Here is a 26,525-nt window from a genome sequence, read left to right as displayed (position 1 = left end):
TGTTTCTCCTAATTCCTCGATATTCCTGTCCACATTTTCTTTTTCTGCATTAAGATTGGCGATTGTTTCTCCTAGTTCCTCAATATTTCTATTTCTGTATTACAGTACATCCCTATAGTCAAAAACAGACATTATTACTGATTGAATTATAGTCTTTCTGCTGGAAAAAAACTTGTCCTTGATTTTTTGATTAGGTTCTCCACGTGAACCTTAAATGAGAGCTTGGCATCTAGCCAAATGCCCAGGTATATAAGTGAGGCAAATCTCAGAGGCAAATAGTATACTTTTACTCCACTAGAATTATTTGAAAACTTTAGTTACTAGTTACTTTGTAGAGTTTGATTATTATTACAAAACATACATTAGCCACTTCAGCCCTATATACATTGCGGCCCTTTGAAAATAGCCAATCTACAAGCTCACAATGCGTCACAATGCGACGCATTATGAGCTTGTAGATCTGCTATTTTCAAAAGATTTTTATACATTACATTTGAAAACTTGTGAAATGGGATATTCTGCATAATGAGTACTTTCCACTTTTGGTACTTTAAGTACATTTTGATACCAATACTTTTGTACTTTTACTCAAGTACATGTTGAATTCCGGACTTTTACTTGTAACAGAGTATTTCTACAGGCGGTGCACAAGATAGGGTCCTGGGTCCTACACTAACACCAGGCGTACAACAGGAGGGGTATTGTACAACCGGGTGGGACATGCATTTCATTCACAACTTGTGTATATCTGTGATCTTTTAACTCCCTGTAAGCCAGGCTGCTGCCTGAGATCATCCAGCAGGGTCCTGTTGACGGTTCCAAAGTCTCGCCCTGTCACTATAAGGGCGACCAGGCTTTTGCCGTGTTCAAGGGACCCTCGGCTGTGGAACTCCCTGCCTGGGGATCTCAGGAAGACAAACTCAGTGTCCTCTTTCAAAATCTCTTCTAAGAACTCACTTTTATCACACATATTTTTCTTAATTTCTCTCTCTCTCTCTCTCTCTCTCTCTCTCTCTCTCTCTCTCTCTCTCTCTCTCTCTCTCTCTCTCTCTCTCTCTCTCTCTCTCTCTATCTCTTTTCCCATATAGTGTCATTGAGAGTCAGTCCTGACAGATCTCAGTTCTTTAGAGGTCAGTCCATCACACTGAGCTGTGAGGAAGGGAAGTCTGTGCCAGGGTGGTCTGTGAGAAGAAAGACCAGTGAGGGGAAGGAGGATGGAACATGCAACAATGAATGGGGAAGTATCCACGGTATGTAGGTATAGATATAGATACTGTAGATGGATATAGTCTGCCATTCAGACTGATTGATTGATTGGTTGATTCCTCTTTGTTTCATTGTGATTCTGTGTAGGAGAGACCTGTCAGAAGGTGCTGTATCCTGAGGACAGTGGTGTTTACTGGTGTGAGTCTCAGTCAGGACAACTCAGCCAGTCCATCAACATTACCATCTCTGGTACAATCAATATAATTACTGTATATAATCAATATATTCTATATAGTGTATACAGTTTATGTGTCATGCCAAATCTTTATTATGAGGTCACTCCTGCATGTAGGTAAGCTTTCTTTCCGGCTGATTATTGTCATGTTGTAATGTTTTTCTTCTCGTTCAGGTGATTATTCAGTGAGGCTGGTCGGTGGTTCAAACTCCTGTTCAGGCAGATTGGAGGTGTTCTACCGTGACAGCTGGGGGACGGTGTGCGATGATCTTTGGGATCTGGATGATGCCCGGGTTGTGTGTAGACAGTTAGGCTGTGGAACAGCTCTGTCAGCACCAGGGGGAGCCCGCTTCGGACAGGGTGATGGAAACATCTGGTTGGATGATGTTAGCTGTTCAGGCAGTGAGTCACAGCTTTCACAGTGCAGCCATAGGGTGATTGGAGAGCACAACTGTGAACACAGAGAAGATGCTGGTGTTGTTTGTGAAGGTAAATATGAATTTTATTGCAATTAATAATGATTGACTGACTAAATGGAGGACGGGCCGGCGGCCTGGTTGGCTGGCCGGGCGGACCTCTGACGTCAAGCTCATGTCACCATGACTCAGCCCTAACCATAGAAGGAGTTCCCAATTCAGCTACGCCCAATATTGAGCTCATAGGACTAGATAGTACAATCCCTTAGATTAAATCAGCAGAGATGAGTCTTTTCAACTCTTTGGAGTTTGCGGGCCGGGGAGGAGAGGAGATGTCTGTGTGTGGCTGCTGTAGCGCACCTCTGTAGACCCGCCCCCCCTTGCACTGCACGTTCACGTTGAGAGGGAAGGGAGGGGCACGGCATGTAGGGGGATGTCTGAACGCACATTTGGGGCATTGTTAATATATTAGAAGCTTTAATCCAGAATTGATCAATGTCACCATGTCACCAACTTTCAAAAGGGCACTTGCTTGTCCAGAGGGCAAAACGGCAGGTGCTCTAGCACTCTATCTGTGCATCCCTGGTCTATCCCTGGTTTAATTTTCACTAACCTTCCTTGGCAGGGAATGAGTTAAAAACTGTGTGTGTGTGTGTGTGTGTGTGTGTGTGTGTGTGTGTGTGTGTGTGTGTGTGTGTGTGTGTGTGTGTGTGTGTGTGTGTGTGTGTGTGTGTGTGTGTGTGTGTGTGTGTGTGTGTGTGTGTGTGTGTGTGTGTGTGCTAGCTTATTACAAAGACTTCTTGTCTTTGTGGGTTCAGTCCAATGCTCCCTCATGTATTATTTTCCCTCAGTTCAGGGTAAAACATGACAACTGTATGTGTCATCTAGGTTGTGGAGTCTCCAACAATCACATGTTCATAACTCACTGCTGTTGGTTCTATAGATGTTTATAACTCACTGCTGTTGGTTCTATAGATGTTTTTAACTCACTGCTGTTGGTTCTATAGATGTTCATAACTCACTGCTGTTGGTTCTATAGATGTTCATAACTCACTGCTGTTGGTTCTATAGATGTTCATAACTCACTGCTGTTGGTTCTAATATGAAACTAATGGTCTACAGTGGGTCAATATTTACAGCCGGGACTGAGGATTTTGTAAATTCATATATTTCATATTACCAGATTCACAACATTTAACACAATTAAACTTTCCACATTTGTGGCTTACATTAGTGGGTTTATCGGCTTTTGCTTGTTTGTTTGTTTGTTGTCTCCGCCAGGCCGTAAGGCATGGCGAGAGAGTATGTTTTACCCTCCGTCCGTGTGTCCGTCCGTCCGTCCGTCCGTGTGTCCGTGTGTCCGTGTGTTACCACCAAATCTCCGGCACCGTTGGCCCGGTCGCTGCGAAACTGTGCACACACACTCCCTGGATGCCAATTCAGAACCTCTGCCTCAAATTTTTCACATGGGCCTGTTATAGCGCCACCAGGAGGCCGATTTGTGCAAAACCCATTTTTTCACATTATTCCTACAGTTTTTAACCAAACGTCATGCAAATCGGTACACAGTATCTCTATAGTCATGTGATCAACCCTGATCTGTCCGATTTCCCATATTCCATCCTTATTGGTTAAGGTTGCCATCCAAAGTTTGCAGGATTGGTCCGTTTTGAACAAACTGCCTCAAACCATGAACGCAGCGTGCGATTTCCATGAAATTTCACACGCACATTCCCACTAGGCCGAGGAAGAAATGCCACCCTTTTCACATTGGCCTGTTATAGCGCCACCAGCAGGTCTAATTTAGCAAAACACATTTTTGGAACAAAATGCTTCAAATCATGAATGCAGTGTCCGATTGCCGTGAACGACCTAAGAATAAATGGCACCCTTTTCACATTGGCCTATTATAGCGCCACCAGGAGGCCACAATAACGTATCTGACCTGGCGGAGACCTGTGCTCCGAGGAGCACTTTATCTAGTTTGTTTTTGAAATAGTGTATATGTACATTTAACATGAAATGTAACCATGAAGGATCCAGGCTGATCCTTAAAGGTGGCTCCAACCCATGTGAGGGTTACATGGAAATACATAATGATGAATGGGGCCTCGTTGGTCATGATAACTGGAACCAGAACAATGAAGATGTGGTGTGTAGGAGTATTGGCTGTGGACAGGCTATGAATGGATCTTCATACATAATGAAACACAATATAACTAATATACCTGATAAGGTATGGATCAATAATGTAAACTGTACCTATATAATGATACACAATATAACTAATATTCAATAATATGAACTGTACCCATATAATGAAACATAATATAACTAATATTCCTGATAAGGTATGGATCAATGGTGTGAACTGTAACGGGACCGAGGATCAGCTGTGGAACTGCCAGAACTTCAGTGATTGGGGGGTCAATGTTTCCACTCAGGACTCAGTTAAATGGATCACATGTTCGGGTAAGAACACACCTCAGTATTCATATCATCACCTTGTTGTTGACTGTTTTGTTGCATTCGCACGCACGCACGCATGAAGGTAGTTCCAGGCTTAGTCCTTGTTTTTGGTATAGGTAGGGAGGGATTCAGGCAAATTCAATCCTTAAATCCTGGTGAGGGGATATTTCTTTGTGATTAAAACGTATTGTGTTTATCTAGAAATATACTAAAACATGTCATACAGAGATGATCAGATCCAGTTCATGAGGTTTCCCAAAAGCTTCTATCATAACTATATTCTCACAGCATATTCTAACGTTTTCGGGTTTTTTCTCAGAATATTTATTCCCCTCTTCTTATTATGATTATTTACACCATTGTAGAAAAGTCATGAAAATATTTCCATTCCAGTTTATTAAACTTTCTTGAGGTTGGAACAACATTGATACAGTAACATGTTTTTTATTTTTTTTAAATTAAGCTGTGGTGAGTGATGGACATCACATAACTTTAATTTCCCAGTCATTGTTTTAAAATGTGATTTGTGTTTCTTTCTTTCTTTTTCTTTCTACTTGTAGATAAGATTGAAATAAGTTTGGATGGTTTTAAATGTGCCGGAGCTGTCCAATTCAACACAACGTCAAATGAGGAAAATTCACAACACTATGTTTGTTCTGACAACTGGGGTAAGAGTTACACTACCTTGATTGAACAGCATGAAATTATTCCCTTTCTCACTTTCTTTTGTGAATTTGTCCAGTCCGGGCTCTTATTAGTAGTAGCAGTAGCAGTAGCAGCAGCAGCAGCAGCAGCAGCAGCAGCAGCAGCAGCAGCAGCGGTAGTATTTCTCAAATAATTCCAAATAAAATATCTCATGTTAAAGGAAAGGAACAAGCTGACCTTGTCTGCAACAACCTCAAATGTGGAGTCGCAAAAGATGTGCCTGACCCGACCAAAATGACCTCACCAGAGGGATTCACCTCCAAAGGCAAGAAGAGAATTCATTGTACAGGCACCAGAAATGAAGACCATCTGTGGCAGTGTGATCCTAAAGACCCTCTGAATGCTACATGCTCTAAACCTGCTTTCGTCACATGTTCAGGTATGTTTGTTTATATTACTTCACTGTGCTTTTTAATCTCCAACAGCTACAAACCACACATACAGACATGCATGAATATGTGGAAAGAAGCAGCACTCTGTTTGGAAGACTGAACTCATTTAAACATTTTCTTTATTCTGATGCGTTTCTGTATATAGCCTTATAGAGCAAGTTACATGCATATGTGTCATACATGTCTATACAGATGTGTGTACACACACACACACACACACACACACACACACACACACACACACACACACACACACACACACACACACACACACACACACACACACACACACACACACACACACACACAGACTTATATTATGAATGCGCACATACACACAAAATATAATGCATTTGTGCACTGTTCAATGAATGTTCAAATGTTCAATGCCAAAGTTTTGGTACAGTTTCACATAAAGATGTATGTTAAAGTGTTGGTACATTTTCACATAAAGATGTATGTTAAAGTGTTGGTACATTTTCACATAAAGATGTATGTTAAAGTGTACATTTTCATGTCTGTTAACAGATCACCCCATGTTACGGCTACAAGACGGGGACAATGTCTGTTCTGGAACCTTGGTGGTGGAGGACGGTGACATGTGGAATATTACCTGCAATGAAAACACCAAAATAACAGCTGATATGATGTGTAAACAACTGAGATGTGGAGTCAGTGTCACACACACCTTTACCTGTGACAGGAGCCAATCAGTTCCCTCCACACTGAACTGCTCAGGTAATATTAATATTCATACATCTCATAGTTTCAGCACAGCAGCTGGTTTGGAAAAAGGAGTCAACTCCTGTGTTAAGCTTTAAAGGTTTTATGACATTCATTTTTGTTTCGTTTTTTTTTTTGTTTTGTTTCATGACCTCAATCACATCCAAAAAACTGAACTTTGAACATTCATTGGATTTTCTGTGGTCTGGAGTTATCTGAATAATTAGGCTAAAAAAGGAGCTGGGATTGGCCCCTGGACTTTGATGTCACAGTCCATTAATCCCGCCCCCTCTCCTGAAAATTTCAAAGAGGGTGCTCTAACGCAATTTAGGAATGATCCTGGGACCCTGAAAGAAGGAATGGACAGATGTGACGTCATCCCAAAAAAATGACACTCCTGTCCCCTCCTTCTTTATTAGTTTTAGAAAAACACTCCTTTCTCTTTTTTTGGTGAAAACGTCTGTCATTCAACTGCCGCCCAGGACAAAATGGCCGATCGCAGTAAAAAAAGGTTTATCCAGTGGATAGATCAGACCCTCCCCCACCCTACAGACACTTTTTATTTACATCAGCATGCACGTAGTGGATTCTGCAGCGCTCCACAGATCGTCAAAACAAGGTGAAAAATGCTGGCAGCAGCTAAATAATTGATTAAATAATACCTGGCATTTAATGTGTTAATACACGTTTGAAGGACCATGATGAAGACTTTTAGTGTTTTGTAAATCTAAATGTCATGAAACCTTTAAGTTTGTCAATGCTTTTTATCTTTCTTTACACACACAGCAGGAAAACATTATATAAAAGCCATATGTTAATTTTTTATGGTAGCCTTGTTAAGTATTTTGTATCATTTCATTTGGGATACTTAATAGTGCATATTTAAGCAGTTTAGACTACATGCCTCACCTTTGGTCAATCATTTCTGTGACTTCAAAGATGATACAAAATAGATTAAACAGAGCATGCTTCTTTGTGTCTTCATTTTATCATTTAATTTAAATGCATTTCACTTATTTAATGGATGTATTCGGTATGTAAAATCCCTTAATGTTTTAACAGAAAAGATCAACATAACTCTCCTGGACAACCACAGTCCTAGTGATTGTTATGGTGCAGTTTATATCAATAGTTCTATGGGTCTGCAGCCTGTGTGTGGTTCAGACTGGGACATACATGATGGAGAAGTGGTTTGCAGAGAGTTGGGCTGTGGCAAGGTGAGCTCTCATTCTTTATGGTTAATATGCAATGAATCACATATATGTGTCAAGGTGAGCTCTCATTATTACAAAAACCTTGCAGGTCAATTTTGCACAATCAGTAGTCAGCAAATATCATATGAAAAATGGCCAACGTTACAATAAATTCCTTACCAAGAAATGTGTTCATCCATGTGTTTGTAAAGCTCTCTAGTAACACATTTTAAAAAGTTGAACTTCAACTTCCGTATTGGAACCTGTGACAGCTGCTGAAAGTTGGGATACCTGCAACCTTTAATTCTGCCTTGAGTATATAGCTTATGAGATGTCAAACTAGGTCTTTATCATTATTCTGAATCTTTGCAAGCATTTGTTTTGCACCAAAACCTCTCCTTGTCAGAAAAGCGGCCATGCCCACTTTTCCCACTGATTGCAACCACATTTCTGTGTGAAAATATATATTGCTGGGTGCATGTAAATTAAAAAGTAGCTTTATTAGTTTATTTCAATTTCTCAAAAACTATGATATACTGCTCCACAATGTCAAATGCCTCAGGATCAAGGTCACCTGGGGGGCCTGGTAGCACCAGAGGGTAAGAGTGTAGCAGGGCTGTGATACACTTTGGGCAGGTAGAGCCCGCTATACTCCCACACCGGCGGTGTCCATTCCGATTGGCTACGTTTGTGGGTGGGGCTTGTTTTGCACAAAATGCCACAATATCATGTTCGATTGCCGTGAAACTTTGTACGCACACTCTCAGCAGCCAAAGAGAAATGTCTACGGCTCCACCCATTTTATTTTCAATTGGGCCTCATGGTGGCGCTATAACAGTAGCTACCTGCCAAAGTTTGCAGGCAATGGATAAGCAACCCGGCCTGGCGGAGAGAAATAGTTTCCCTGTGATTCGTCTACATACAGTTCACACACGCACGCACACACGCACGCGACACACACACACACACACACACACACACACACACACACACACACACACACACACACACACACACACACACACACACACACACACACACACACACACACACACACACACTCACACAGATACAATTCAAATCAGAAATGTTAAGTGTGGCAAAGGAAATGTATTTTATTCAGAATACATTGAATGTGTTCTTGCAGGTGATTTCCACCAGCACCACCAGCACTGGACATCATGGAATACTGGACAATGTCAACTGTAATGGCACTGAGACGTCACTGTGGCACTGCAAGGCCAAGTACAATGACTCTGTCCCATGCACTTCCACTGCTCATGTCATCTGTGAAAGTAAGAGCATGATGATGCATTATCGTTCAGACAAAAACATAAGATAACAATAATCAAATATAAATAGTGGAGAAACATATGTCCATTGTGTAATGTTGTGAATGGTGTGTTTGTTTGTGTGATTGTCTCACCCTATTTACATCCCCTTAGCTTGATGCCTCTTGTTCTGTTTGCCCATGCTGGACTTCAAAATAATTTCATGATTGGTCTGGTACTGTACAAAATTGCAATTACAAATACACTTTAGGCATTTAGCAGATGATCTTATCCAGAGTGACTGACAAGTGTGAAAGCAGAGTAAGCATGAACCTTAGTTCAACAACAGACGGTAAAAAGTCACATACGAGTGCATAGAGAATAAATTCTGTCTCAGTGATGATGGCACGGTCAGAAAGGGTGTCAGGTTCATTGTATCAAATGCTGCTATAGGTCTAGTAGAATTAGGACTGCAGAGTGGAAGGCAGCCTAGGCAGCATGGAGTGCTTCTCTGACTTTGAGAAGTGCCGTTTCAGTGGAGTTTGGCTGATTTGATCCAGCATGTTGTTCTGTGAGAGACTGAGAGAAAGCGGGGTAGAGACAACATGTTCAAGAGTTGTGAAAAGAAAGGAAAGAAGTGAAACCAGTCTGTAGTAAATCTACATACTGTTATCTCTGTACATGCATAGAAAAACTGTTTCACATGACGTTTTTATACTGTTTCCATGCAGCCACTCTCAAGGCTGATTTCAAGGATTCCAGAGATCATTGTTCTGCAAATGTGAAGATACTCTATCGAGGCCAACGTTACCCTGTCTGTAAAGAAACCCTGAAAGACATCAATGTCCAAAATACCATCTGCAGAGAGCTGCAATGTGGAGAGACTGGCGAGCCTGTTGAATTCTTTGGACCTTTACCGCAAAGTCCACCTGAAGTCGTGTCAGGACTGAGCTGTCCTGCAAACAGCCACAAGCTAGCAGACTGTAACATTGCTTTACAGGACAAAGGACATTGTTCTCTTGGCGGCCTCCAGTGTTCTGGTACGTTTTACATGCTTTCATCTGATTCCACCTGACTTTTGATTGATTGATTTAATACGTTCAATCTGTCAAGAAATGTAAACAGCACAGAGGTACAGAAAAATATTTAGGCTAAAAGGATAACATAAAAAAAGTTCAGGAGACATCACTTAAATAAGTGTTGTACAGGTAATGTGCATGTTACAGTAACAGTCCATTTGTGAACATGGACTCTGGTAGAAAAGTGAGTTGCGAGCCCTATCTTTGTTTCATTATCACTGTTCTTACAGTTAAAGCTCAGCACCAAAGAACGGAGGATGTGTGTTATTTGTTTTTCTGAGGATATATGTTTACACCAGTAACCTCTTGAACTGAGGCAACTCTTGAACTGATTACTATTTATTGGTTTTCATCAACTATTCTCTGTCTCTGTTACTCCTCAGACTGGCAGAAGATCAGATTACAACTTCCAAAACAGTATGGAAGACACTTTGAGGGACATGTGTTTGTTTACAGTGAGAATGGTTCCAGGATGGTTTCTAGCCATGGCTGGTCAGACAAAGAGGGAGGCAAACTGTGCCGCCATCTGGACCGTGGTGGTTATATAAACCATACAGCATCAAATAGTTCTTCTAATCTGTGGGAGAAGAGCTTCAACTGTAGCGATGTGAAGAACCTGAAGACCATCTGGGACTGTGAGCGGGAAAATACAACCTCCGGGAACCAAGGGGTCTACCTCCAATGCCAGAGTAATAACTATTATTAGTACTACATCTCCAAGTCTATAGTAATAAATAGTATTACCAAACAGTGTAATCCAAAACTAAAATAACAAAAAATGAATAGTAATACATCATTTAATCATTTTAATTGTATTAAAAATCACACCCAGTGTGAAGTGGGCGGTGTGTGGTCATCACAACATGACTCACTTAAAAAAAACATAAATTTATTTTTTTAAGTCCATACTGCTATTCATAGGGCTGCACATGTGTCATGTGTTTCGCTAGCCAATCACAGTCCTGAATTTGCAAAGTCCGCCAATCACATTACAGCTAGTGGTGATGACACTAGCTGTAATGTGATTGGCTGACTTTGCAAAAGAATAGATTTGCATTGACTGTGGAAGGGTTAGGGTTGTAGACTGCGTTGTAGACTATTGGCCAATCACGGTGCAGGATTGGTCAGTGTCCAAACCTCACTTAGGGGGCGGTTACACCGCCCCAAAAATTATGAAAATGAATTGACCCCGATGATTTTACCAGTCCATTTGTACACATTAAGAGTTACATTAACATACAGGATTGTGTTCAAAATATGATTTAATATCAAGACAGATTTATGTTTAAGTGGGGAAAAGGACAGTTTATTTTTCATTGATCATAATTGGATGAGGGATATTCAGGCCTCATCAGTCCCAGTGGTATGCCTCATATTTCATGTAAATGGTTTGAATGACATCTCTACATGACCCCATAACATAATTGTTTCAGCGCTATCACATCTGTGCGGTTGTGGGATTAGGGATGTATTTATTTATGTTGATTTGTTGTTATTTCTGTTTTCCCAGATAACCCTGTGGTTAGCCTACCATACTGTTCTGGTGAGGTGAAGTTCGATGGCATCAGGGTGTGCGGGGATCACTGGGATGACAAACATTCACAAATAGTTTGCAGAGAGCTGGGCTGTGGCAATGCTCTGCCCTTTAGCAAACATGAAGGAACTGTGTCAGATGTTTACCACGTCCGTTGCCTGGGCTCTGAGTCCAGTCTTGGGCAGTGTGAGACGGTCCTGGGCCGGTGTGCTGGAGGACTGGTGTCTGTCTACTGTTCAGGTGAATACATTAATATACTTGTAATAAGAGACACTCTGCAGGAGTGTACTGCAGGAGTCTATACTTAAGCATTTTGAATTTTGTTTGTAGTAATTGCTGTATTTAATTTTGAATGTTATATAGTAGTTACCATATTTCATTTTGTATTTTATATAGTAGGTACTGTATATAATATGTATTTTATATAGTAGGTACTGTATATAATATGTATTTTATATTGCAGCTAGTAGCTACTGTATATATTTTTTTATTTTATATCGTAGCTACTGTATATGATATGTATGCATTTCTTTGCTGTTCAATGAATGTTCAAAAGTTCAATGCCAAAGTGTTGGTACATTTTCACATAAAGATGTATGTTAAAGTGTTGGTACATGTTCATGTCTGTTAACAGATCACCCCATGCTAGAAGACGGGGACAATGTCTGTTCTGGAACCTTGGTGGTGGAGGATGGTGACATTTGGAATATTACCTGCAATGAAAACACCAAAATAACAGCTGATATTATGTGCAAACAACTGAGATGTGGAGTCAGTGTCACACACAACTTTACCTGTGACAGGAGCCAATCAGTTCCACCGACACTGAACTGCTCAGGTAATATCCTGTAGAATAGATTTTATACATCTCATAGTTTCAGCACAGTAAGAAGAAAAATGAGTCAACTCCTGTGTTGTTAAGTTTTAAGCTAGACCATGATATTTATCTTGCTTTACACACACACAGTAGGAAAACATTACATAAAATACATAAGTTTAATTTCATGGCATCTTAAAGGGATTCTAGGTAACTTTAAGCCTACATTTAAAAATATCTATATATATTTTGCATTTTTCCCCCTCTATCAGCCAATATATAATGATGCTGGGGTGTTTTCCTGGGGTGCAGTACGTTAATCCGACAGCGCATTCCTCCGACAGCGCAGCGCTCCGACGTTTCAATACTAAACCCGAACCAAACCCGCACCCTAACCCTAACCGCAAGCGGATGCCACATAGTCGGAGAAAAGGTCTGTCGGATTATCGCATGCCTCCCGTTTTCCTGCATTGAAACACAGTCCTCTTTCTGAAATCCGTATTTTCCCTACAATTTATGTTTTGACATCCGGGTATCCGGCTCTGTCCGGGGCGTAAATGAAACGCACGCATGTGCGCGTCCGTGCGCGTCCATGAAACCGAATGGAACCGAGTGCAGCCGATAAAAATGGAACGGTAGCCATTGTTTTCTCTGCTTTGTTTTTACTTTCGTTTTTAAAACTTTATAACGCTCTCAAATGTATTTTTAGAGGTACGGAATTTACTTTTAAGATAGCGTTTGGAATTGGATAGAATTTAGTTGTTTAACTTCATATATGTGGTCAATTAATCATGAGTCATGACAGAGCCTATTTATAAATAAAACATCTGAGAACCGGCAGGGTCGGGCAGTGACACGTACAGTATGTATCCGAATAAAGCAACCTATTTTCGGCATAGTCCCTTCTAAAGTCCCTTTGTGTCATATTAGCTGGTGCTGGGGAAAATTAGCTGCTGATTGGCTGAAGGAGAATGAACTGCTCATTGGCTGAAGGGGTTGTCAGTCAACGGTACTAACTGTTTGACAATATCTTTTTTATTTTTTTGATATAGTTGCCTGGAATCCCTTTAAGTATATTGTATCCTTTTATTGGGGATACAAAACGGTGCACATTTAAGCAGCTTAGACACAGGTATTATGCCTATATTTAGGTTGTTAATATCTGTGACTTCAAAGATGATACAAAACAGATTACATAGAGAATGTTTATTATTTCTTAATTTTATAATTTCAATTAAATGCATTTCACTTATTTAATGGATTTTCCCCCCAATGTAAAATCCCTTAATGTTTTAACAGAAAAGATCAACATAACTCTCCTGGACAACCACAGTCCCAGTGATTGTTATGGTGCAGTTTATATCAATAGTTCTATGGGTCTGCAGCCTGTGTGTGGTTCAGACTGGGACAGACATGATGGAGAAGTGGTTTGCAGAGAGTTGGGCTGTGGCAAGGTGAGCTCTTATTCTTTATGGTTAATATGCAATGAATCACATATATGTGTCAAGGTGAGCTCTTATTATTACAAAAACCTTGCAGGTCAATTTTGCAAAATCAGTAGTCAGCAAATATCATATGAAAAATGGCCAACGTTACAATAAATTCCTTACCAAGAAATGTGTTCATCCATGTGTTTGTAAAGCTCTCTAGTAACACATTTTAAAAAGTTGAATTTCAACTTCCGTATTGGAACCTGTGACAGCTGCTGAAAGTTGGGATACCTGCAACCTTTAATTCTGCCTTAAGTATAGCTTATGAGAGGTCAAACTAGGTGTTTATCATTATTCTGAATCTTTGCAAGCAGTTGTTTTGCACCAAAACCTCTCCTTGTCAGAAAAGTGGCCATGCCCACTTTTCCCACTGATTGCAACCCCATTTTTGTGTGAAAATAAATATTGCTGGGTGCATGTAAATTAAAAAGTAGCTTTATTAGTTTATTTCAATTCGTCAAACACTATGATATATACTGCTCCACAATGTCAAATGCCTCAGGGTCAAGGTCGCCTGGGGGGCCTGGTAGCTCCAGAGGGTAGGAGTGTAGCAGGGCTGTGATACACTTTGGGCAGGTAGAGCCTGCTCTAACTTTGCATGTACACTCTCAGCAGCCAAAGAGGAACGACTACGGCTCCACCCATTTTATTTTCAATTGGGCCTCATGGTGGCGCTATAACAGTAGCTACCTGCCAAAGTTTGCAGGCAATGGATAAGCAACCCGGCCTGGTGGAGAGAAATAGTTGGCTGCACGCACGCACGCACACGCACGCACGCACGCACGCACACGCACACACACACACACACACACACACACACACACACACACACACACACACACACACACACACACACACACACACACACACACACACACACACACACACACTCATACAGATACAATTCCACTCAGAAATGTTTTGTCTGGCAAAGGAAATGTATTTTGTTTTATTAAGAATACATTGAATGTGTTCTTGCAGGTGATTTACACCAGCACCACCAGAACTAGACAACATGGAATACTGGACAATGTCAACTGTAATGGCACTGAGACGTCACTGTGGCACTGCAAGGCCAAGTACAATGACTCTGTCCCATGCACTTCCACTGCTCATGTCATCTGTGAAAGTAAGAGCATGATGATGCATTATTGTTCAGACAAAAACATAAGATAACAATAATCAAATATAAATAGTGGAGAAACATATGTCCATTGTGTAATGTTGTGAATGGTGTGTTTGTTTGTGTGATTGTCTCACTCCATTTACATCCGCTTATATTGATGCTTCTTGTTCTGTTTGCCCATGCTGGACTTCAAATAATTTCATGATTGGTCTGGTACTGTATAAAATTGCAATTACAAATACAATTTATGCATTTAGCAGACGATCTTATCCAGACTGATTGACAAGTGTGAAAGCAGAGTAAGCATGAACCCTAGTTCAACAACAGACGGTAAAAAGTCACATACGAGTGCAAAGAGAATAAGTTCTGTCTCAGTGATGATGGCATGGTTAGAAAGGGTGTCAGGTTCATTGTGTCAAATGCTGCTGATAGGTCTAGTAGAATTAGGACTGCAGAGTGGAAGGCAGCCAAGGCAGCATGGAGAGCTTCTCTGACTTTGAGAATTGCCGTTTCAGTGGAGTTTGGCTGATTTGATCCAGCATGTTGTTCTGTGAGAGACTGAGAGAAAGCGGGGTAGAGACAACATGTTCAAGAGTTGTGTAAAGAAAGGAAAGATTTGGAACCAGTCTGTAGTAAAGCACACATACGAGTTCATATTACCAGTAATCGTTAAAGTATATTTATTTATTTAAGAAATATTATTTATTGTATATGTATGTGTGTATGTGTATGTGTATGTGTATGTGTATGTGTATGTGTATGTGTATGTGTATGTGTATATGTATATATGTATGTGTACCTGACCTTTTTTTAAATATATATACATGTTTCACATGAAGTTTTTATACTGTTTCCATGCAGCCACTGTCAAGGCTGATTTCAAGGATTCCAGAGATCATTGTTCTGGAAATGTGAAGATACGCTATGGAGGCCAACGACACCCTGTCTGTAAAGAAACCCTGAATGACACCAATATCCAAAATACCATCTGCAGAGAGCTGCAATGTGGAGAGACCGGCGAGCCTGTTGAATTCTTTGGACCTTTACCGCAAAGTCCACCTGAAGTTGTGTCAGGACTGAGCTGTCCTGCAAACAGCCACAAGGTGGCAGACTGTAACATTACTTTACAGGACAAAGGACATTGTTCTCTTGGTGGCCTCCAGTGTTCTGGTACGTTTTACATGCTTTCATCTGATTCCACCTGACTTTTGATTGACTGATTTAATACTTTCAATCTGTCAAGAAATGTAAAAAGCACAGAGGTAGAGTAAAACATTTAGGCTTAAAGGATAACATAAAAAAAAGTCCTGGAGACATCACTTAAATAAGTGTTGTACAGGTAATGTGCATGTTACAGTAACAGTCCATTTGTGAACATGGACTGTGGTAGAAAAGTGAGTTCAAGCCCTATCTTTGTTTCATTATCACTGTTCTTACAGTTAAAGCTCAGCACCAAAGAACGGAGGATGTGTGTTATTTGTTTTTCTGAGGATATGTGTTTACACCAGTAACCTCTTGAACTGAGGCAACTCTTGAACTGATTACTATTTATTGGTTTTCATCAACTATTCTCTGTCTCTGTTACTCCTCAGACTGGCAGAAGATCAGATTACAACGTCCAAAACAGCATGGAAGACACTTTGAGAGACATGTGTTTGTTTACAGTCAGGATGGTTCCAGGATGGTTTCTAGCCATGGCTGGTCAGACAAAGAGGGAGACAAACTGTGCCGTCATCTGGACCGTGGTGGTTATAAAAACCATACAGCATCAAATAGTTCTTCTGATCTGTGGGAGAAGAGCTTCAACTGTAGCGATGTGAAGAACCTGAAGACCATCTGGGACTGTGAGCGGGAAAATACAACCTCCGGGAACCAAGGGGTCTACCTCCAATGCCAGAGTAATAACTATTATTAGTACTACATCTCCAAGTCTATAGTAATAAATAGTATTACCAAACAGTGTAATCCAAAACTAAAAAAAAACTAAAAATGAATAGTAATACATAATTTAATAATTTTAATTGTATTATAGATTATAAAAATGAATTGACCCCCATGATTTTACCAGTCCATTTGTACACATTAAGAGTTACATTAACATACAGGATTGTGTTCAAAATATGATTTAATATCAAGACAGATTTATGTTTAAGTGGGGAAAAGGACCATTTATTTTTCATTGATCATAATTGGATGAGGGATATTCAGGCCTCATCAGTCCCAGTGGTATGCCTCATATTTCAAGTAAATGGTTTGAATGACATCTCTACATGACCCCATAATATATTTGTTTCAGCGGTATCACATCTGTGTGGTTGTGGGATTAGGGATTTATTTATTTTTGTTGATTTGTTATTTCCTTTTTCCCAGATAACCCTATGGTTAGCCTACCATACTGTTCTGGTGAGGTGAAGTTCGATGGCATCAGGGTGTGCGGCGATCACTGGGATTACACACATTCACAAATAGTTTGCAGAGAGCTGGGCTGTGGCAATGCTCTGCCCTTTAGCAAACATGAAGGAACTGTGTCAGATGTTTACCATGTCCGTTGCCTGGGCTCTGAGTCCAGTCTTGGGCAGTGTGAGACGGTCCTGGGCCGGTGTGCTGGAGGACTGGTGTCTGTCTACTGTTCAGGTGAATACATTTATATACTTGTAATAAGAGACACTCTGCAGGAGTCTACTGCAGGAGTCTACACTTTAGCATTTTGAATTTTGTTTGTAGTAATTGCTGTATGTAATTTTGTATGTTATATAGTAGTTACCCTATCTCATTTTGTATTTTATATAGTAAGTACTGTATATAATATGTATTGTATATAGTAGGTACTGTATGTAATTTTGTATTTTATATAGTAGCTACTTTATATCATTTTGTATTTTATATAGTAGCTACTGTATATGATATGTATGCATTTCTTTGCTGTTCAATGAGTTTTCAAATGTTCAAAGTGTTGGTACATTTTCACATAAAGATGTATGTTAAAGTGTTGGTACATTTTCACATAAAGATGTATGTTAAAGTGTTGGTACATTTTCACATAAAGATGTATGTTAAAGTGTTGGTACATTTTCATGCCTGTTAACAGATCACTTCATGTTACGGCTACAAGACGGGGACAATGTATGTTCTGGTACCTTGGTGGTGGAGGATGGTGACATTTGGAATATTACCTGCAATGAAAACACCAAAATAACAGCTGATATGATGTGTAAACAACTGAGATGTGGAGTCAGTGTCACACACACCTTTACCTGTGACAGGAGCCAATCAGTTCCACCGACACTGAACTGCTCAGGTAATATCCTGTAGATTTTATACATCTCATAGATTCAGCACACCAAGAAGAAAAATGTGTCAACTCCTATGTCGTTAAGTTTTAAGTTAGACCATGATATTTATCATGGTCTTTACACACACACAGTAGGAAAACATTACATAAAATACATACGTTTAATTGCATGGTATCTTAAAGGGATTCTAGGTAACTTTAAGCCTAAATTTGAAAATATTTATATATATTTTGCATTTTTTCCCCTCTATCAGCCACTATATAATGATGCTGGGGTGTTTTCCTGCATTAAAACACAGTCCTCTTTCTGAAATCCGTATTTTCCCTACTATTTATGTTTTGGTCAATTAATCATGACAGAGCCTATCTAAAAATAAAAAATCTGAGAACCGCCAGGGGTGGGCAGTGACACGTATGTCTCCGAATAAACAAACCTATTTTCGACATAGCCCCGTTTAACGTCCCCTTGTGTCATATTAGCTGGTGCTGGGGAAAATTAGCTGCTGATTGGCTGAAGGAGAATGAACTCCTGATTGGCTGAAGGGGTTGTCAGTCAACGGTACTAACTGTTTGACAATAGTTTTTTTTTCTTTTTTTGATCTCTGAAGTTTCCTAGAATCCTAATCCCCAACAAGTATGTTGTATCCTTTTATTGGGGATACAAAACGGTGCACATTTAAGCAGCTTAGACACAGGTATTATGCCTATATTTTGGTTGTTAATATCTGTGACTTCAAAGATGATACAAAACAGATTACATAGAGAATGTTTATTATTTCTTAATTTTATAATTTAAATTAAATGCATTTCACTTATTTAATGGATTTCCCCCCCAATGTAAAATCCCTTAATGTTTTAACAGAAAAGATCAACATAACTCTCCTGGACAACCACAGTCCCAGTTATTGTTATGGCACAGTTTATATCAATAGTTCTATGGGTCTGCAGCCTGTGTGTGGTTCAGACTGGGACAGACATGATGGAGAAGTGGTTTGCAGAGAGTTGAGCTGTGGTAAGGTGAGCTCTCATTCTTTATGATTAACTAGACCATACCCGTCCGGGGACAACAGTTCCAACACACACACTTGCTTGTCCTGTCGCTGCATCGTGGAACCACAGCAAACACACACACACACACACACACACACACACACACACACACACACACACACACACACACACACACACACACACACACACACACACACACACACACACACACACACGCATAGATTTCAAACAACCTTAAATTCACACCTTAACAAAGTTAACAAAGGCTGACGACTGCTGGTTGTCACACCAGCATGAATTAACATAGGATTAACATAGGAATGAGCCTAGATGCATATCAATTGTCCATTGTGTGACCTGTAGTGTAGGTGTTAAGCGCCGTGCGCGTGACGTCATTAAAATAGCGTCCCACCACTAACAAAATCAACAATGCAACACTGCACACACACACCCGCTCATAAACAATTCACACACACACACACACACACACACACACACACACACACACACACACACACACACACACTGCAATCTGCATGCTCGTGGCATGAAGATGAGGCGAAGCGCCCTCCCTCTCATGAAACGCAGTGTGTGTGGACACAGCCTGTAAATTAAAGTTCTTTGCAGCGTTCTTTGTGTAACAGTGGCCATGCGCAGTTTGCAGTTTGATCATTCATCCCATAGCAGCCCAAACTCTGATTCTCCTGTGTTGACATAAAAGTCAAAAGGAGCTTCCAACGGCATTGCTCTCAGGTTCATTGGAAAACACAAGGCTCAAGGCTCTCCACCACGACAAGGTGGCAATCCATGGAGAACAACACACACACACACACACACACACACACACACACACACACACACACACACACACACACACACACACACACACACACACACACACACACACACATCCCCCTACAGATAATTTCACTCAGAAATTATTTGTGTTGCAAAGGAAATGCATTTTATTCAGAATACCTTGACTGTCTTGCAGGTGATTTACACCAGCACCACCACAACTAGACATCATGGAATACTGGACAATGTAAACTGTAATGGCACTGAGACGTCACTGTGGCACTGCAAGGCCAAGTACAATGACTCTGTCCCATGCACTTCCACTGCTCATGTCACCTGTGCAAGTAAGAGCATGATGCATTTTTGTAGTATTTGCAGGTGTTGGAGGAGTTTTTTTTTGTAATTTAATGTAACTTTCATCATTACTATGAATGCTTCTGAAGGGTCATGGTAGCAGCAGCATAAATAAATTCAGACTAAAACAATATATATCAACAATGATAAAAATATTAATGGAGTCTTGAGAATGTAACAAGCTGATATGTCTATTGAGACAGAGCTATTGCAACGTAATACAAGATCGGGTCGCGGCAGTGTTTTGGAGCTGTGCTAAAATATTATGTATTCATTTCATTGACAAGATAGGTCTACAAATCTGTAGGAATTTTATGTAATGTTCTAATACATATTCACATATAAAGCCAACAATGTATGCTTTTATTTTAAAATATTCCTTATTCTACTTTGAAATTGCACAATAAGTGTTGAGTGTGGAGTCGACGAAAATTGTCCATGGGGTCGTGGCATAAAAAAGTTTGAGAACCCCTCGTCTACAGCATGAGACGACAAAGCTTGCACTTATGTACGTACATAAACAGAACAAAACAGTGCGTTTGTGTGATCATGATATCTGACGTTATTGACTATTCTTATTGCTTTTTCTGCATTATGCTTATTGGCTGAAGGTTGCTTCTGTAGGTGTTACCCGACACGTCCACACAAGTTATTCTATGATAACCCTCCCTACCTGCTTTTCAGACCGCAAGGTGGTGTTCATGAACAATGGAATGTCCTGTTCTGGTCAGGTGGCAGTGGAACATGCTGGGAAGGACTACTGGCTCTCAGGGACCAATGAGACGTGGAACCACACTGCTGATGTGGTGTGTGGACAAATGCATTGTGGGAAAGCCACTAATGTCACCCTGTTCCCTCATGTTCCTTCTGGAGAACCCGGAATGGAGAATGATGTTTGGAGTGAGTCCTATAACTGCTCCTCCACAGAGACATCAGTCTTCCACTGTCCAAAGGACAACACAACTTCATCCAATCAGAGCCTCGCTTTGGTGGAATGTTCAGGTAATTTGTACCTTGTAACGTTGCTGTAATGTTGCTATTGTGTGTGATTAATTTGATGTTCACTTACATGATGTCCTCACTATTTTCTGTTTGATTTTAACGTGTATTTCAACAGGTAATATAGCAGCCACGCTGTCAGAGCAGTGTTGGGGGACAGTTCAGGTGTGCACCGATGCAGGCTGTGGGGGGGTGTGTGCACACACCTGGACTGAAGCTAATTCTGAAATGCTGTGTAAAGACCTGGGCTGTGGACCTGCCTTCTCTGAGATCGACCAGAACATCACAGGGGATGTGACCATCCTGGCAATGTACCCGACTAATCACACCACCAACCTGACTGAGAGCATCATCGTGAAAAAAGACACAGAGACCAACTGTGATGACAAACCAGCCTTTGTTGTTTGTTTGGGTAAAGTACCTACACTAAAATGTTTTTTTTTGTAGAATTTTATAGGCAAAAATATAAAACATTTCACAAAACATTAAAAACCTGTTATTAAAATTAAACTGATGAGAGAGTTAAATTACAATGTCGCAAAAAATGGTTATGGTTAAATTATTTAACTACTATCGTACATCATAATAATCTGATTTTGTGAACATCAATACATTGTCTATAATACTATCATTTCAGTGGTACTTGACTATATAGGCTACGGCCAATAGAAATATTAATGTTAACAGTAATCGTGAAAGTATATTTATTTCATTCAAAAATATATTCTTTATTTTATATTATATAATATATTATATTATGTTTATTGTTTTAGTGGTTAATATGTTATCTCTGTACATCTGTAGAAAACCTGTTTCACATAAGTTGAAAGTTTTTGTACTGTTTCCATGCAGCCAGTGTCAAGGCCGATTTCAAGGATTCCAGAGATCATTGTTCTGGAAATGTGAAGATACTGTATCGAGGCCAACGACACCCTGTCTGTAAAGAAACCCTGAATGACACCAATGTCCAAAATACCATCTGCAGAGAGCTGCAATGTGGAGAGACCGGCAAGCCTGTTGAATTCTTTGGACCTTTACCACAAAGTCCACCTGAAGTCGTGTCAGGACTGAGCTGTCCTGCAAACAGCCACAAGGTGGCAGACTGTAACATTACTTTACAGGACAAAGGACATTGTTCTCTTGGTGGCCTCCAGTGTTCTGGTACGTTTTAAATGCTTTCATCTGATTCCAACTGACTTTTGATTGATTGATGTAATACTTTATTAAGGGCTGTTCACAATGAACACTATAACTACCAGTCCATACCCGTGGGGGGATATGCACACATGATCTGGCAACCCGGGAGGCAGTTCGTCCCATAGCTCGCTGGGCCATCCCACAGCTGGGCAGCCGTAACCATGGTGACATTCTTTTACACAAAAACGCTAATAAACAGCTGAGATTTGGTGAAATTGAAGAACGGACTTCGCTGTTCCGTGCACATGGTAATGGTCAATGGCTGTTTGCAAATTCAGATCAATGGACCCTTCGCTAAACCCCACCCCAAAAGCGATTGTCCAATGCTAGCTTAGCAACCGTTGTTAAGCTTTCGTCACCTGTCATAGCTGTCAATGTTATTTCGCCCGCACACACACAATCGCAACATATTAGCAAGAATAGGGATATAACGATAACGCAATGGTGACTATGAACCAGAAACAGATCCCACGTACCCAAAACCGTTGGAGGTGCTTTTCCCAAGCTGAAATCTGCGCTTAAACTGCAAGGCTGCATGGCTGTGTTGTTGAACACATACAAAGCTTCACGTCGAGAAAGTTACACGACCCTGTTACAGTCATGGATCAACTTCAACCTGGTGTTTGCACTTTCTCCATTTACGGTCCGTACATCTATATAAACGTTCAGATTTCAAATATAAAGTGGTTACCCTATGGCCATGGATGTTACAATTATGCACGGGACTCTCAAAAGTACCCGTATATTCTGTATTGTTCAATAAAAAGCATTTTAATCCGATCGGTGGCCATTTTCTCATTATAATGTATCAGAGTGCAATACACCTACCAACCGATTCGGGCAGTTGAAAATAGAGAAAATGCGGAGAAAATTACCACCGATCGGATTGTAATGCTTTTTATTGAACAATACGCATGATACGGGTACTTCTGAGAGCCCGTACATAATTGTAACATCCATGCCCATGGGATAAGCACTTATTTGAAATATGAACGTTTCTGTAGATGTACGGGCCGTAAATGGAGAAAGTGCAAACACTAGGTTGAAGTTCATCCATGACGGTTGTGACAGACGACATATCCATGGCTCGTGTATCCATGGCTATTACTCCCTCTAACATTTTCCGTGTTTTTAGTTTATTGAAATAATGTCATGCACATTTTTCCAGTGCATAGCCTACTGCAGGCCTTGTTGACTAGATTTAGAAGAGATTTTGAATCCTTTGCTCCTGGAATGATTGATTATTTTTAATGGGAAAAGCCGTCATTTAACATGCAAGTCAATGGGCGAGAAGCAGAACTTGCCAGGCCTGGGTGTGACTAACCTCGCACCACCAGTCACAGAGTGGAGTGGGTGGGGCTTAGCGAAGGGTCCATTGCTCCAGCCACTGAGGAGAAGACATCGCCTAATTGTCGAGGTTGGAGCGCTAGAATATGAACGTTCGGCCAATCACAGAAAACCACACGCACCGGGAGGACGGGATCGACTCCTGCCCGAGCCAACTTTGTTTAACTGTGGCTCTGCTTGCTTGTAACATATATACTGTACATATAACGTATATACTCTTGTATTCATTGCATCTGTCATTCTAGACTTACAATTGATGAGATGATCAAAGCATTAATAATTACCACGAGCCACCTAGGGCACGTTGAGCCACGAGTTCAATGATGCTTGTAGGCAGCCGATAATGTAACATTAACATTAACCTGATCAAAGCAGAACGAGAGCTTTTACTGGCTGACATATTAATGTTCCTGCATGGTTTCTTTCCGACAAACAGCTAACATTGTCCAATTTTCTATTAAGTGTATAGCCTACATTATATTTTGGCTATATGTGATAAGAAGAAGGAGTGTAATACAATTGTAGAGTGTGATTGTGAACGCTTTCCCTAACTCTACCCAAACTCTGTTAGTTATGTAACAATTAGGCAAACTCATCATTGAGCAATACAATAATATTCATGCTTATAGCATATACTCTGCATATAATGTCAGGGTATAGCAGCATGATGTGCTTATAGCCTATACATTTGTATTTCTCATTCGGAAAACATTCAAATTGACGTTGAGATTAAAGCATTAATCATTAGACATTTGGCTCTGTAGGCCTACTTGTTTTTTTGCCCTATACACCACCAAACTTCTTAACCAAAAATAGCAGATCTACAAGCTGTTGCAGCATGACGCATTGTCAGCTTGTACATCGGCTATTTTCGGTGAATGTAGGCTACCCCCCAAAGGATGCTGTATAGCGTTAAAAAAAAGAAGAAAAAAAGAGAGAGAAAATGTTCTATCTCACATAGATTTGGCGGAGCCCCTGTAACTACGAGGACCCCCTAGGGCCTAGGGGTCCCGGACCCCCGTTTTTACATCATATCAGACGGCAATTTATTTTGTTAACGTCTGTCTTGCCTGTCTAAGTGACTCTATAGGTAGCCTACATTATATTTTGCTTATATAATATAATGTTGACACTATGACGAACTCTTGTTTCCCCTAACTCCCTAAACTCGTTTAGTTATGTAATAAATAGCCGACATTTTGCAATTGTTATCCAAGTTATTGCTTATTGCTAATCAGTGGTGGAAAAAGTAGCTACTCAAACGTTTTACTTAAGTAAAAGTATCAATACCGCAATACAGAAATACTCTGTTAAAAGTAAATGTCCAATTCAAAATATAGCCTACTTGAGTAAAAGTATAAAAGTATCGGCATCAAAATGTACTAAAAAAAAGTATACCAAAAGTAAAAGCACTGACTCAGTATGCAGAATGTCCAATTTCAAGTTTTCAAATGTTAACAAATCCTTTGAAAATAGCAGATCTACAAGCTCATTGTGAGCTTGATCTGCTATTTTTAAATGGCTGAAATGTGTATATAGGGCTGAAGTGGTTAATGTATGTTCTATAATAATAATCCAAATCTATGTCATTTTAACTAAAGTTTTCAAATAATTGTAGTGGAGTAAAAGTATAATATTTGCCTCTGAGATGTAGTGGAGTAGAAGTAAAAGTACTGAAAATTGGAAATACTCCAATAAAGTATAACAAAATACCCCCAAATTGTCCGCAGAAGACCGCATGGCTAATTTATATTCACGAGAATATGCAAATTGGCCGGTTTTAGTCCGCAGGCTGGCTAGCCACGTCTTTGCTAGCCATGGATTACAACCGTCATGGATGAACTTCAACCTGGTGTTTGCACCTTTCCTCCATTCATCTACATAAACGTTCATATCACAGCATGACATGTTGTCAGCTTGTAGATCGGCTATTTTCAGTGAATGTACCCCCGGATGCTGGTTATAGAGAAAAAAAGGGAAAAAAAGAGAGATAAAATCTCAAATGGATTTGGCGGACCCCGTACTGTAGTAACTACGAGGACCCCTTGGGGTCCAGGACCCCCTTATGAAGACCCCTGCTCTAGGTTAACATGCTATGGTTAAAACCATGTTTTAAACCATAGCTATCCTAATATAATGTTGATACTATAACAAACTCTTTGTTTCCCCTAACTCATAAACTCTTTTAATTATGTATAGCCCCTACGGAACCTCTCCCTCCGCTGTACGCTGTATAGCTCCGAGATGAGGTCCCTCGTTAGTTACTGCCGTCTGTTTTCGAAATGGTCGCACGTCGTCCACTTTACATGTTTCTTACCCCTTTCTGCACATCGTATCCAAAAAGTAAAGCATTTCCGCCACTCTCTCAGATGTTTGAAGTTTTAACGCGCCATAAAAGCTATCCAACGGGTTGAAGAAAGTATTTAATTTGCCTCGGTTTTCATCCGGTTCCATAATATTTTGCATTAGAAGATGCAATTCAACATTTGACCAGTAGGGTCATCAGTAATGTTATCTCTACGGGCGCAACTCTTGCGCAATGTCTTAAAAACCATGTAACCGGATGAAAACCGAGGCAAATTAAATACTTTCTTCAACCCGTTGGATGGCTTTTATGGCGCGTTAAAACTTCAAACATCTGTGAGAGAGTGGCGGAAATGCTTTACTTTTTGGATACGATGTGCAGAAAGGGGTAAGAAACATGTAAAGTGGACGACGTGCGACCATTTCGAAAACAGACGGTAGTAACTAACGAGGAACCCCATCTCGGAGCTATACAGCGGAGGGAGAGGTTCCGTCGGAGCTAAATTATGTAGTGATAAATAGCCTACATCATTGTGAGCTTGTTGATCTGCTATTTTTAAATGGCTG

The 26,525-nt window shown here is 40.3% G+C and overlaps 2 protein-coding genes across 2 annotated transcripts in view; both read left to right on the top strand.

Annotated features, from left to right (window-relative positions):
- LOC311038006 (uncharacterized protein) overlaps positions 1-26,525 on the top strand; it is a gene marked incomplete at its 3' end in the record, with an annotated part of 148,681 nt that overhangs the window by 76,084 nt on the left and 46,072 nt on the right. The window lies entirely within an intron of this gene.
- Positions 238-17,174, top strand: LOC311037291 (scavenger receptor cysteine-rich type 1 protein M130-like; the record flags this gene model as incomplete). Its single annotated transcript, XM_084046413.1, has 21 exons — positions 238-245; positions 778-923; positions 1,354-1,455; positions 1,616-1,930; positions 3,894-4,093; positions 4,209-4,329; positions 4,887-4,994; positions 5,192-5,410; positions 5,952-6,161; positions 7,209-7,363; positions 8,487-8,634; positions 9,342-9,650; positions 10,073-10,324; positions 11,200-11,463; positions 11,858-12,061; positions 13,340-13,494; positions 14,512-14,659; positions 15,518-15,826; positions 16,249-16,554; positions 17,027-17,085; positions 17,166-17,174. The coding sequence occupies 21 exons, from the start codon at positions 238-240 to the stop codon at positions 17,172-17,174; spliced, it is 3,747 nt and encodes a 1,248-aa protein (XP_083902539.1).

The sequence above is a fragment of the Gymnoscopelus microlampas genome (genome assembly GCF_963454915.1).
Source record: "Gymnoscopelus microlampas genome assembly, chromosome: 21".
Lineage (NCBI taxonomy): Eukaryota > Metazoa > Chordata > Actinopteri > Myctophiformes > Myctophidae > Gymnoscopelus > Gymnoscopelus microlampas.
The sequence above is the reverse complement of the archived record's forward strand: the minus strand, read 5'-3'. Positions and strand labels throughout refer to the sequence as shown.